The 13,324-nt window shown below is 40.9% G+C and overlaps 1 protein-coding gene and 1 long non-coding RNA gene across 11 annotated transcripts in view; one reads left to right on the top strand and one right to left on the bottom strand.

Annotated features, from left to right (window-relative positions):
* On the bottom strand, nucleotides 1-3,018 carry LOC112980586 (uncharacterized). The gene is made up of 3 exons (XR_003258459.2): nucleotides 2,771-3,018; nucleotides 1,982-2,067; nucleotides 1-217 (listed from the first exon to the last, which is right to left on the bottom strand). It is a non-coding gene; the product is annotated as an uncharacterized LOC112980586 (long non-coding RNA).
* Nucleotides 3,019-3,323: 305 nt separating this feature from the next.
* KIF1B (kinesin family member 1B) overlaps nucleotides 3,324-13,324 on the top strand; it is a 100,008-nt gene continuing 90,007 nt past the window's right edge. For 9 of the 10 annotated variants that reach the window (XM_064525577.1, XM_064525583.1, XM_064525580.1 and 6 more), the window contains exons 1-2: nucleotides 3,324-3,618; nucleotides 8,653-8,838. In XM_064525577.1, the coding sequence (XP_064381647.1) occupies nucleotides 8,733-8,838 (106 nt within the window). In that variant the 5' untranslated portion in view covers nucleotides 3,324-3,618; nucleotides 8,653-8,732. Of the gene's footprint in view, nucleotides 3,619-3,742; nucleotides 4,222-8,652; nucleotides 8,839-13,324 lie in introns of those variants that run through there. The other variant, XM_026095513.2, reaches the window with a different exon arrangement.

Here is a 13,324-nt window from a genome sequence, read left to right on the forward strand (position 1 = left end):
TAAGTGGCTAAAACAATTTTACTTGGAGAACAAAGTATCAAATATTTCAGAAAGCTGTAGATTTAGGCACAAACTCTTCCAAAATCAACATTCATGGACAGAATAATTACATATATTTTAATACAATCAACTGAAATAGTATCATTATATTGCTGTCTTTTGGGTACAAAAATGTATCAATAGCTTGTCCTTTGGTGGATAATGGATGTTTCAGCAACTGAAAAAGAAAGCTGAAGTTAGTATTTGACTAAGAATGAATCTCCCACAAAAGCTTAGCTTCATGAAAACTCTTAGCTTTTAATCCATTTAATACAAGCTGTGCTTTTTTTGCAATTTCCCTATACTAACATATACCACTTAACCTTTTCTCGATCAAACTAAGTTTATTACAATACTGACACAATATATTAGAGAGCACTGAAAATATCAATTGAGCTTTAATGCTTGCATGTATCTACAGAATCTGAGCAGTTTTGACCTGTGAATTGCTCAGTAAATTGCCCATCTCAGTATGGGCTAACTTGCATAAACCTCGCAAAATGTGTTTTTCTAGGAGAAGCTGAAGTTAAAAGATTGTATCACTGGTCTGTACTTGCCTTCTCCTTATGTGACTAGACAAATTACTGAGCTAAGTTCTAATGTTGATATCAATAAAATACAGTGCATTTGATTCTACTATATCATAATTTACTCTTATGTAATAAAAAACCAGCCCTATTGCCAACTATACATTGCTGGCAGCAAGGACAGCTTACTGCTGTTAATAGCAGGATGACAGTGCTGCTTTAGCCGATAACAGATTGACTCCCCCAATCCCTATGAGCATTACGCTACAATATAGTTGTCTTCCTTTTCCTCATCATTTAATGTAAACCTACCCTGTTTCCTGCTTTAAGTAGTCTTCTCAATTTTAGGTAGCACATCAGTGATTTGAGTAATCAACTCTACTTACTTGTATTAATAAATGCAAGAACCTTTTTCACAGTACTGTTTGCTCTGATTTTTCTGGTATAATAATGCTCAAGTGCAGTTTCCTTGTACCAGGAAGTTTCATTATGACTTTTTTTTATGTCTAAATTCTACTTTTAAATCCGCATACACTTGGATGAAGTTACTAATCAGTCTCTGTGCTGGGTGCTGCAGGGCTATATGCTGTTGGTCAGAAGCTCCTATAAGGAGCAAGATTGGTCCCTTTTCTGTAGGGGAATGGGCACTAATTCATTGTTGAAAAGCAGGATTCAGAGGTAGAGCCCTGCCATGGAACACCACCTAAGTGCATTTTTAATAGGTTTAATTCTATATTAGTCTAGGAGACTTGAAGGCTAGTCAAAGCAAGAACTGATCTAATTAAATTGAGAGAAAGTGTGTAAGTTCTGTAATTAAAAGAGTTATTACAGCCAACTGGATGAGGGTTGCTTTAATACCTTTTCATCTTCCTGCTCAATACTCTGATGCTTAAGGATCAATTTTCCTCTGTCTCCCTCTGTAGTAAGCGACATCTCAGATCCCATAGAGCATGCATCATATGTCCTTTACTATTTTCTTTCTACAAATAAAACTAGATTTCCTCTGAACATTTCTAGAAGATTTTTCAAGTCACTGTAAATGAGCAACCTAAGAACTAACATGCCAGAATTATTCTATAATAGATGTAATTAACATCTAGACTTTAGATACAAGAAAGTAGTGCATGAACTATTGTTTGTAAGAGAGACTTGCAAACTTTGTGGAAGTAAAATTAACCACCCTGTCTATTACCATGGAAGAGTACAGCATACCTTCAGTATTTTAGGTTGGCAGTTCACAGATTACCTTCTAGTCTTTTTTAGAGTATTTTAACTCACCTAATTTTGCATGGCCCTAGATAGATATTAGCACAGTTAGAGCTCACTAATATGCACACTGATAAATCTGTTTTCCTGTCAATAAGGAGTCTTTCAAAACTTAAAGAATGGTATTTTCTAGGACATGCAAAACGTACCCATTTTGCTTTGCTGGTTCTGCAGCAATACTCCCTTGCCAGCCAGCATCATATATTCTTGTAGGCTTTTGCACACAATGGCTGAACTGCAGTGGGGAAGCACACATGGTCATAAGATTGGCTAGAGGAAAAAAAACTGCTGTTCACCAAACAGAAAGGAACTCATCATGCATTCTTCCAAGAAACTGTAAATGATGGGGAACACATGAGAGATTAATATAGTTACCAGCCAGGGACCTGTGAACAAAAATAAACCTTGTTCTGAAGCCAGAAGTCTCAAGTACCAAATGTTCTCAACAGTTCAAATTTGATTTGTAGATGACGGTGCGTGTGTGTGTATGGAAAGTAAGTAATTAAGGTATTACATGAAATAAGATTATTTCCTTAAAAATGCTGGTGAGGTTAAACATGAGGCAATTCCTAACAGCACAAATGAACAAAGTACTAATGGAATGGAGGAACGTTTGAGCAGAGATTATTGCCACCAAAAAATCAGTTTTTAGTATGAAATAGAATATGTGTGAAGTTTTAGAGTATGAGAATTTATGAATAGCGTTCATTATAACAACCAATTACATAAGAATACAGCATGAGATCTGCTGAAATTATCTTGGGCTGCTCCAAAAAAAACTTTTTAAAGGGGGAAAATATTTTTTCCTCCTCGTGTAACTGCCACCGTCGGGCCTTATTTGGATTTTTCAGTGGGCCTTTGAGTCCTATTGAAATCGCCTGGGGATGACAGAATTCGCTGTTTCGGGCACGGTTTTCAGGGCGGATGGGCACGCCTACCTGCTACTTGGCCCTCTAAATGGGGGGAGACGCCGAGCTGCGGTTAAAATCGCTTTTTTTCAGTCGCAGGTGCCCAGTTTGTGCTCGCACCGAGGGGCCCCGCCCCGCCGAGCGCGGGCCGACCGCCGCCAGGGGGCGCGCAGGCACACACCGGCGGCGGCGCGGTGATGCGGCCCGGGGGTGGTGGGGTTCAGTGTCCTCGCGCAGCTCGTGATAGGTTAAAAGACGGACGGACGGACGCGAATTCCGCCCCGAGCTCTGATTGGCTGGGGAGGCAGAGACCCTATTCCCCGTGTCCCCGAGGCTCGGCGGAGGGATTGACTCAGGGGGAGGGGCGGGGCCGCCGCGTCGAGGACCAGCATCGCCTTGGAGCCGAGCCGCGTCCTCCTCCTTGCCGGGCGGCGATTGGCGAGTGGCCGTGTCAGGCCGTGATTGGCACGGCGGAGGGCGGGCGCCCGCCGGCCAGTCGCGCGGCGATTGGTCCTCGGCGGGGGGGCGGGAGGCAGCGGCGCGCGGCGATTGGCGGTTCGGCCGCTCCCCCGCCCCACGGAGGCGGGGAGCGGTGCGCAGCGAAACGATCCTGTCAGTGTAGGAGCGGCGCCGCAGAGAGCGCGTCGCTGCGCTCGGTGCTCCCGGCGCGGCCTTTCCCCATTCCCCGCTCCCTGCCTGGCGGTGGGAGGGTCTCCCGGCTCGGCGCAAGAGGCGGCGAAGCGCGATGGGGTTGCCCGGCCTCCCCCCCCTCCTCCGCCCCGCGCTGCGCTCCTCCGCCGGCCCCGCCGCCTTCTCCGGCTGCTGACAGCGGCGGCCCCGCACCGCCCGCGGCCCGCGGACGCCCCCGCCCGTCCCAGGTGAGGGGTGGCCGCGCGCCGGGGGGGGGGGGAGAGGGGGCGCGGCCCAACGGTCGGCAGCGGCGGTTGGCCGGTTGCGCGCGCGGCTGCCGGCGGGTGCGGTGGGGCCCGGGGCAGGGGCTGTCGGCGGGGCAGCGGCGCGAGGGCGTGGGGCGCCCCGGCCCGGCCCCGCAGCTGCTTTTCCCCCGCCTTCCTGCCGCCTCCTCCCGCTTCCCCGCCGGCGTCGCGAGCCATGGCGGTGCGGCCGCTTCCCGTCCCTTCCCTCCTGGATCCCGTCCTGGGGGTGGCCGCGTTTCTCCGTCCTCCCTCCCCGTCCCAGGCGGGGAGGCGATAATGGCTCGGTCAGGAGGAGGCTCGGCCCCGCGGTGCCAGCCGGGCACGGCTGCGCGAAGCCCAGAGGGCTGCGTTTCTTCGGCTGTTTTTGCGGCCCGCTAGGTGCCGGGATTCAGTGCAGCACCATCTCCGAGGCAGCCATGTTGGGATGATGATCTGACAATCCTCCGTGGGCTGAGGCAGGGTGACAGGCCTGCTAGTCTGGGCGTCAGGGCCAGAATATAGGTGTTAAACCGAGGTTGGAGGACTGGTATTTCCCAGATGCACATGGTGAATTTGCGTCTATTCTCCAAAATGCAGAATCAAACATTGAACAGCATTCACGCTAATTTTTATAGCGTCCTTCCTTTCACTTCCAGCTCCTCTTCAGTTCAGTTCTTCTTGTTCTTTTTTTTTTCCTTTTGTTAAATTACTTGTAGCCATATACTTATATGATCTGATCTTCAGTTCATGGCCAGTTTCTGCACCTGCACTCGCTATTTTATCTAGCATCATTGCTTTAGATTAAAGTACAAAGATAGCAATTTGTAGTGTATGAGTTCAGCTGGTATCTCAGACTGTCATCAATACCTGATCCTTAGTGGAGGACCTGAAATTGGATTCCCTGCAGTCCTCTTGTTCATAAAACCCTGCTGCTCTGAACAGCTGTTTTGCTAACTTTCCGTAGACTAATCTCTGTGCTTTTTCCTTTCCTTTCTTTAGAGCTGGTGTAGTGATTAAGTTACAAGTGTAGGAAGCAATTTCTTTGTTTTTAAAAGTTAGCACATTCTCTGGTAGACATACTGTATTCTTTGTTTCCTGTACAAATATGACACAATGGCTGGCTGTGTTGAATGCAAGTGATGTTTCTTTTGTGATGCGTTTTTATTGGAATGTAGAGATCTAGATTCTGAGCTATATTTTGTAATCATTTTGAGTTTGTTATAAAGTTGTCTGATGTTATAAATAATAATTTGGCTGTTTAAATCGCTATTCGACCTTTAGCTTTGCTTCAAACACGAGCAATATCTTTTGTGTTTTGATGTTGCATAAAAAACTGATTTGTCAGAACTTTCAGATATATAGAAATTTTAGAATTAAAATCTTAATGAAAAACTTTTTAAATATTTAAAAACGATTTAAATATTTGTGTGTAAAATCCAAATCAAATTTCAAGTACTTGAGACCCACAAAGGGAGATTATGTGTTAGTCAGCTTGAATAATAGAAAACAGACAAGGTATTTAGATGATTTGCTTGATGACACACTTTAATATTAAAACCTCACTGTGCAACTTATAGGGTGGATGGTGAATATCTTAATAATAGTTTAAAATAAGATTACTAGAATTCTGTCTCCTCTCAGATGTGTATGGTTTGTTTTTGCACTGATAAAGAGCTGACTAAATGCTCAGGTATTGCTTACGGCCAGTTTTAGAGCCAGGGCTGTATCATGGTAAGGGCTCAAACATGCAGTTTTTTTCTTGACTTGGTTCTTGATTGGATTCATACAGGAGAAATGTTAAAAGATGCACAGTTAGTAGATTCTAAGGCATTAAGAGAATGGTTCATTCCAGAATGAATGGCAGCTTTCTAAACCTGTAACAAATATATGAGGCACTTCATCTTTTAAGCTTGCTCTTCTAAATCTGTATCAAAGACTGTAACAGGGATTTTATTTTGCTCTGTTGCAAGTTATGTCTTCTATTACCACTGTGTAGACAATGTTTTGCAGCAATAACAGATACTACTGGGACATGTGAAACTACTTGGAAAACTAGTTGCAATTTATTACTAATTTCTGTAATATTTTACCTGTTCAACTTGGTCTCATTTTGCCTTATTTTGTCATTCTGCATGATGAAGGCAGTGCTGCCTTTAAAAAGTGTCAGGGGGACCAATTAAAGTTGCTGATTAACTGAAAAACATTGGCTTTAATTTATGAGAAACTTGGAAAAAATACATATTTTGGGCTAATTTCCATATTATTGAATATTAAATCTTGCACAGTGAGATGGTATCAAAACATCTGAAGTCTCCATGTAACTGTAAACATGCATTTTATTTACTTCAGCTATGAAAAGTAGTAGACCTGAGAATGAGATAAAAAATGAAATGCAGTAATTATAAATGAGCACAAAAGATAGGCTTGGAAAAAGTTTGTAACTCCAAAAGACTAACAATGAGGTTTTTTTAATGCCGATGTAGTTGATTTTGTGATCCTGTTCTATGAGAATTTTTAAACATCTATCTTCAGAACAAAGTTCCTCTTTAGCTAGTGTGTATTGAATCTCTGGTGCTGTGCTTTGCGTGCAGTGCTTTTTATTGTGAATAGGGTGTATACTTGTGAGATTAGTTCCCCTATCTTAGAGTGTGCTTTGTTGGAAGATGATTTTGTTAATTGAAATGACAATACATATTCAGGTTGCTTAAGGCACTTTTAGAGGACATCTCGTTGGACAGCACAAAAACTGTGTTCTTTGGCTGCTGTTTGATTAGAGTGGGGACAGCATTTTGTAAAAGTACTTTTATTTGTAAGGGTTTTCCTTGTCATTGACCATAAGCTGATTTGGCCTTAGATCTTTCAGTAGAGGCTAATGAATCCTGTTCCAATATTAGGATTTTTTGTTTCTCATTTTCTCTGTTATTGCTTCTGGTAGTCTGAAGGATTAAAAAAGAATAAGATATAAGGTAACACTGATCATTTCTTTATTATGATTTGTGTACTGGTTTTGGACTACACAAAGCATGCCTACTAGTAGTTAAGCTAGGTTTTGCAGGAAGGGAGCTGATCTGTCTTCAACAGTTTTATTGCTACTTCATGTTAAAGAACATTAAAAGCCCTCAATTCATCAATGTGCAGATCAATGGATTAATATATATTTTAAAGTTGCCTTTCTCAGTTGCTCTGTGTTTCTGGTCTCTGTTCTGCGCTTGAACTTTTAGTAGGACTTCTTAAAATTCTATGCTAACAATTGAGTATTTAGTTGGCTGTATGGGTCTCTCATGACTGGTTATTCTACCAGTTTGCTGTATCATTGACATTGAAATTCTACTAGCTTGTTCCTAAAGGCATTCGTATTCTAATATTCTGGCGAGATACCTCGGTAACCTACTGAAAGAAGGAATGCTTTAAATTACTTCTTCTGCTCTGTAGAATGATTTAATTTCCACCTTCACCATGTGATGGCATTAGTGAAGTAATGAAGTCATATTAAAATCTTTTATACTGTGTGAAAATGTGTCATGGCTTGAATCAAGAATGCCTAAGTATCTTTAGCAACTGGAGAACTTACTGCAGAGTTGAAATGCTTCTGCTTTTTCTCTGCTAGTACATTTTGTGATCTTGTAGCATTGTGATTACAACCCTGAAATGAGCATTTCATATGTAGATATGTAGAGTAGAGTTAACCATAAAAGTTCTTGGGTTTTCTGGGCCATGTATACTGACTCATGCAGGGTAGAGTTCTGCTCATATTATCTTGGATTCAACATAGAAATGACTGCATTGACTCTGACCAAAGATTCATCTAGCCCCAAATTTTTTCTTTAGCAGTGGCCAGTAGCAGATACTTAGAATATAAAAATAAAGGAACCATGTAATGATGTTTCTCAGAACCTGGAAGACTATACTGAGAATCTGTGTCTTAGAGTCTTCTTGAGACAAGTGTTGGTACCTTTGTTTTTACTAGCTCTTGATGACTTTTCCTTTGAATTTGTCCAATGGCTTTTTGAACCCATGCTGAACTTCAGTACTGGTGGTATCCTGTGGCAGTGAGGTGAACTGCTTAATTGTAGGCTGGTTGAAAAATCATCTTATCAAAAGGCTGGTTGGGAGAGATAGGAATCAATATAATTGAACCAATATTTTATTCCTACGTTTCAGTACAATGACAAATAGACATGACTTGACGTTTGGGTCCTGGATGTCACAGATAGTTCCCCGCCAACTGCAGTGCTCCATCATTTGGAGGTGTTAGGATCTGAACAACAAGTATTTTGATAGTGACTTGAAGATGCATTTAGTGGTGAACATTTGCTGAAGATACAGATAGTAATATTTACCCTGAAGGCAATTATTTTTGACACCTCTTCCTCCATAAGGAGTACTGTGTTCTTTAAAGATCACTAGATATGCAAGCAGTTACTGGGTTTTATTTCTCTTTGAGAAGAGGAGCTTCCCAGGAGCGCAAAGGTTCCCTACAGTTGCTGTGTACACCCCTTTTTATGGAAGGGGACCACACTTGTGCTTTACTTTTACTGTTATTGCTAATGCACTACTGCAGCAAGGGTTGACAACTAGAGAACTTAAATACGTAGCATAGTAGCTAGCTTATGTTGAAATCTAAGCAGCTGTATCTTTACTGCTAAAATTATCTTTGTTTGGTTAAGCCTAACACATGTTGCAACCAGATCTTCATTTCAATATTAGCCTCTCTTCTTTCTGGGAAGAAAATCAAGTAATGAAAACAAACCTATTTGTACACTTCAAAAGAACTGCTTTGGATGACAGAAACTTCTGACTAGGGAGACAAGAGTACAGGTGCTGATAAATATATTTCCAGTCCTGTCTTTGAAGTGACAGCTTATTGAAGGGGCGGAGGGCAGCTGCACTGAGGGGGGGAATGACATGATTGTACAACTTTGTACCTTCCCATTTTTTATCAGTATCTTAAACAACACAATAGCTGTGTATAACTGAATTGTATTTTTTCTTCTTTAGAAAACGCCAGGAAGGCGACAAACCTGAAAGATCCTAACCCCTTCACTTTTAATTTCTCGACTGCACTGCAAGCGATCAGAATGTCGGGGGCTTCTGTGAAGGTGGCTGTTCGGGTTCGGCCCTTCAATTCCCGAGAGACCAGCAAAGAATCCAAATGTATCATCCAGATGCAAGGCAATTCAACAAGTAAGTTCAGTTTAATCTCATAATGGAGTCTTTCTCTTTTCTCTGCCTCCCTGCCTAATCCTCCTCTTCTGATCAGACTAAACTGATTACTGTGTACATTACATCATCTGGAATAACCCTTTGAGGGAACCTTCTTCTCATGTGAGGCTGTCATTACAAACTTAATTATATATCTCTGAATATCTCTGAATTTGATTAAAAAGTCTAAACTGTGAGTATCTCAATTTCGATGTGGGTGTTTGATGTTGTTTGCTTGTGGGGAGGTGAGAATTCTGCAGAAAGATTAGGATACTGAACTGGATACTTTTTGTTAACATCAGTGAGTGGAAATACAATGTAGACTGACAGATACGGGGACATTGTGTAGGCTACCATATATAAGACTGTTGTGGTGTAACTTGTTTGGGTCTACTGCTTTAGTTCTTGGTGTGCTTATTTTGCAGTCTGTGTTTTTGTTTGGAAGCATGATTTGTGTGAGAAAGCTGAGGGAAAAGGATGTCAAGTTTCATGACTACCCGATTAGATGACTAAGCTACAGTAAAATAACAGACTAAATAAAATCTCTTTATTTTCTAACCAACTAAAAGCGTTAGAGTTACTAAATAGCTATTATGGATCAATTTTTTCTTGATAACTGACTTGAAATACAGAGAAGAAGAAACTTCTATGGAAAACTGAAAGTGGGCATACCATTTATTAACTTTTTTTTACACGCTTCTGAAGCCTAGATCTGTATTGACTCCATTTTCTGCAGTGTCGTTTGGTCATGTGTAAACTAAAAGCCATATCTAAATCTGTTCTTCTATGGTAGTTTTTTGTTTTCATCTAATAAAGTAGTTTCTTCTTGTTGGTATCTGTAGGAGATGACACTCCAATAGCATTGAGTTATTTCTGTCTGTTGCTTGAGTATTTGCTCATGTTTGTTTACAAACAGAAGGTTAAATGTAGGCTTCTTCCTTTCTTAGCCCAAACTGTACCTCAACCTGCTTCTGCAATGGAATTTAAATCCTGGCTGTGGTGCCAGTCAAATCATATACAGTGTTTGTGATATCATTGAAAGACAGGCATTATGCAGAAGGGAGAGCACTTCTTTCAGTGCAGTTAATTCTTATCCTCAGGCCTTTTGTGAAATATTGACTGGAAAAATAATTTTTTTGGTTGAATTTTAAGTTGCCATTTAAAAGAAGAAAAATGTTTAGAAGTCATCTTGTGTATATATTAAAAAAAAGGGGGGGGGGGGGGAGGAAGGGTGGTGTCTTTTATCTGGATGTTTTCTGCCAACTTTCAGACCAGAACAGTGTAGAATGGAAGAACTGTAGACTCCATTAGATGGCATTTGTAATGGAAATGCCAGCAAGCTCTAAGCTACAGCAGCACCACTGGGTGCCACTGTAATGGGTTTTCTTGCTGCTGTCAGGACTTGTCAGCAAAAATTTTAGAAGCTTAAGTTTTTCTAACTCCAGGAGCCTATGGAAACTACTCGTTTGTTGTACAATGACAAGGATGACCTGTGAATCTCTGACAGTCAATCTGTCAATGGATTTGAAATGAGTTTTGGACAAATAATGCTGGCTCTGTTGTCTGAATGCTAGAGCTGCGCTACAGTGCAGCTGAAGCTGCACAGTTTATTTCAAGAAACTGCATCAGCTTTTAAAAGGGGAAAAATACTTGCTGACTTATCTAGCTGGAAATTCCTTTACAGCTTTTGCTGTATTCTGTGCTCTGGAAAATTTCCAATCTGTTGACTTCTGTTTGAGTCTTACAGCTCTGATACAAGATGCGTGATATGACAGATGGTCAGGTTTAAGTCATCAGGGGCCATTACAGACTGTGGGAAAGGAGTTATAGGTTGCAGTAGTTATGTGTTTTTGCAGTTGGTGGGCCATTTTCCCCTGTTTTCTCCTCTTAAAGGAGAAATATGGAAGAAAGCTAAAGAGAGAGGAGTAATTTTTTTCCCTGAACAGAAAAGGCTTATTGATAAACTCAGTAAAAACCTGAGCTGAAATCCTCCTGGTGTCCCTGTAGGCTGCATGTTGGATTTGGGGCAATTCCTATGTCTGCCATGGATTCTTTCGGACTTTGTCATGATCCCTCAATCTCTGCAGCCTCTCCATTACATTACTGTACTCATTATTAAGGTCTGAACTTGTTGGCTAAAGGCTGGCTACAGAATGTGACATAAGCAGATCCGAACCTCGGGTCTGATGCCACAGTTTGAAAATAAAGGGGCTTCAGCAGCAGTTCTAGTCTATGGAGTGCATGCATCACCTCTTCACACTGTGCTAGTGAAGTGATTGAAGCTCAAAATTTTGACTCTGAACGGGTTGTTTTTTCATTTAGTCACTGATCAGGGTGACAGGAGGCCAGTCTCCTAGCCTCATGGGAGATATCAGCAAATCTGAGAGGCTGGTGAGATGTGGAGTAGAAAGTACTTTCAGCCTGCAAGGCAGTTGAAGTTCCCTCATCTTGTAATTAGAGCCTAATGAACTATTGAGTTGGACAGGATTGAGTTAATGTGAAGTCTGATAGCTAAGGAGGGATTTTGACTGTTATTTGGCCTTTAATTATTTCTGTATTGTTTGGCCAAGCTATGCTAGGAAACTTCTGTGGGTCCTGGGTTTAAACTATGTCCAAGTTTGAGTTTTGCAAATGTTTTGGCTGATACAGGCAGAAACTATGTTATAGTGAAACTGAGGCAGCTTGGGTTATTAAAAGGCAAACAGCATAGAGGTGTAAAGTGTATCACAGTTGTACTACTTTTATCCTTCGTTAATGATTGTATGAAAAAAGGTGTTTATGACATTTATAATAAAGTATGTTTTTAAAGCTGGAATACCTCCAGGGCTGTGTGCTGATACACTGCTTTTGTACTGTTTGTCTGTTTATATATAAGTTTGGCTGCTTATGCTTTTTTTGAGTGACCTCTATTCATGGTGGGCTTACTAGCAAAACAGAATGTCATCCTGGGTTAGAAAGTTTATTCTCAATTTTGTTACCCGGCTTAACTTTCTATCAGAAGCAAAAGAAGTTAATTTTGTGAACTTGAGGTGTCTTCCCTATGGAATTTCCTTGTTCTCCTATTTGGCTTTTTAGCTCATTTCTCTGTACAAGATCAAGACCCATAGAGGATCTCTTATTTCTGTAATTTGTTAGCACTTAAAAATTCACAGTGTTGCTGAATACAGATCTATATGCTGCTTAAAATGTCAGGATAAGAGTTTTTACTGAGGGTTTTAACCTACGATATTAAGAATGCTAATAAGGGAATGAAAATAAATGAGTTTCTGCTTTTATTTAAGGAAGCCTTCCATAGGACCAATTTGTTTGCCAGTTTGTTCTTGCCTGACAATACTGGGAGCTAGTATGAAAACACTGTAAATCCTTGAAAGTATTAGATTTAATCTAAGTGCTTCTGTTATAACTTGAGTTGTGGATAATAAGTTGTCATTAAGTAGCTTTAGGCACAAGTAGAAACATACAGAAATCATTTGATGTGTAGATTATGGTGCAACAATTAATAAATATGGAAAGCTGTAATGGATACAGTAGCACTCCTACAAAAATGGTATTAATGTGAGAGATCAGGGCTCTCCTCTTTCTGTCTGAAGTATGCAAAAGATGGGAATTCTGAAATCAGTACTTCAAATACATTCCTTCTGTTTGTCTTTTTGTTGTTTTTTGTCTAGTATACTAAGATGACAAGATTAAATTTGTTTTGGCTTTTATGATGCACAGGAAGTAATGATCTGCAGTAATACAATATCTTGCACTTGAAGACTTGTCAGAGTGCCTCGGTCTTTCTGTTGAAATATATGTTGCAAAAACGAATTTCTGCACTCCAGCTGAAGTCACGTGTGCTGACTGCATTAAGGAGCTGATATTTTGGCGGAAAGCCTGTGATGCTCAGATCATAGCTGACTGCAGACAGTATGCATCTGAATGATATTGCCAAAAGTTCTTCAGTGGAAAAGGGAGGAGAAGTGGGGGTAGAAGAGTAGAAGACGGTAGAGGAATTCTTAGAGAAAGCTGAAGTTAGAAGCCGCAGAGTCCTACTGCTTCGGAAGTTAATTTGGGAATGCAAAATTCCTTCCAAAGAAGGGGTCAAGTCACCATCAAATCAGTAGTTTAAAAAAATAAAATAAAATAACTGAGTGGGACTAATTTAAGGAAAGCCCATCCTTGTTTTTTATTATCACTTAGGTAGGAAACACAGTCTTAGGAAAAGTAAGAGTAATTTTGAAAAGATACCTGCTATACAAGATTTTAGGAGTACAAATTCAACTGAAGTACATGGCTTCTGTTTTCATCAGGAATTACGTTGTGATGAGCCTTTTTATATTTTCCATTATACAGAGATCACTAATAAGTACCAGCCTATGCCTGTAAGTCCCACCGGAGTCATGCACATGTGCCCACTCAGGTCTAGTCACAGTATAGCTGTGCTTGTGGCATTGCCCCTAGTTTAGTCAGCCATGCAAAGGTACCT

This window comes from Dromaius novaehollandiae, chromosome 24 (genome assembly GCF_036370855.1).
Source record: "Dromaius novaehollandiae isolate bDroNov1 chromosome 24, bDroNov1.hap1, whole genome shotgun sequence".
Taxonomy (NCBI): domain Eukaryota; kingdom Metazoa; phylum Chordata; class Aves; order Casuariiformes; family Dromaiidae; genus Dromaius; species Dromaius novaehollandiae.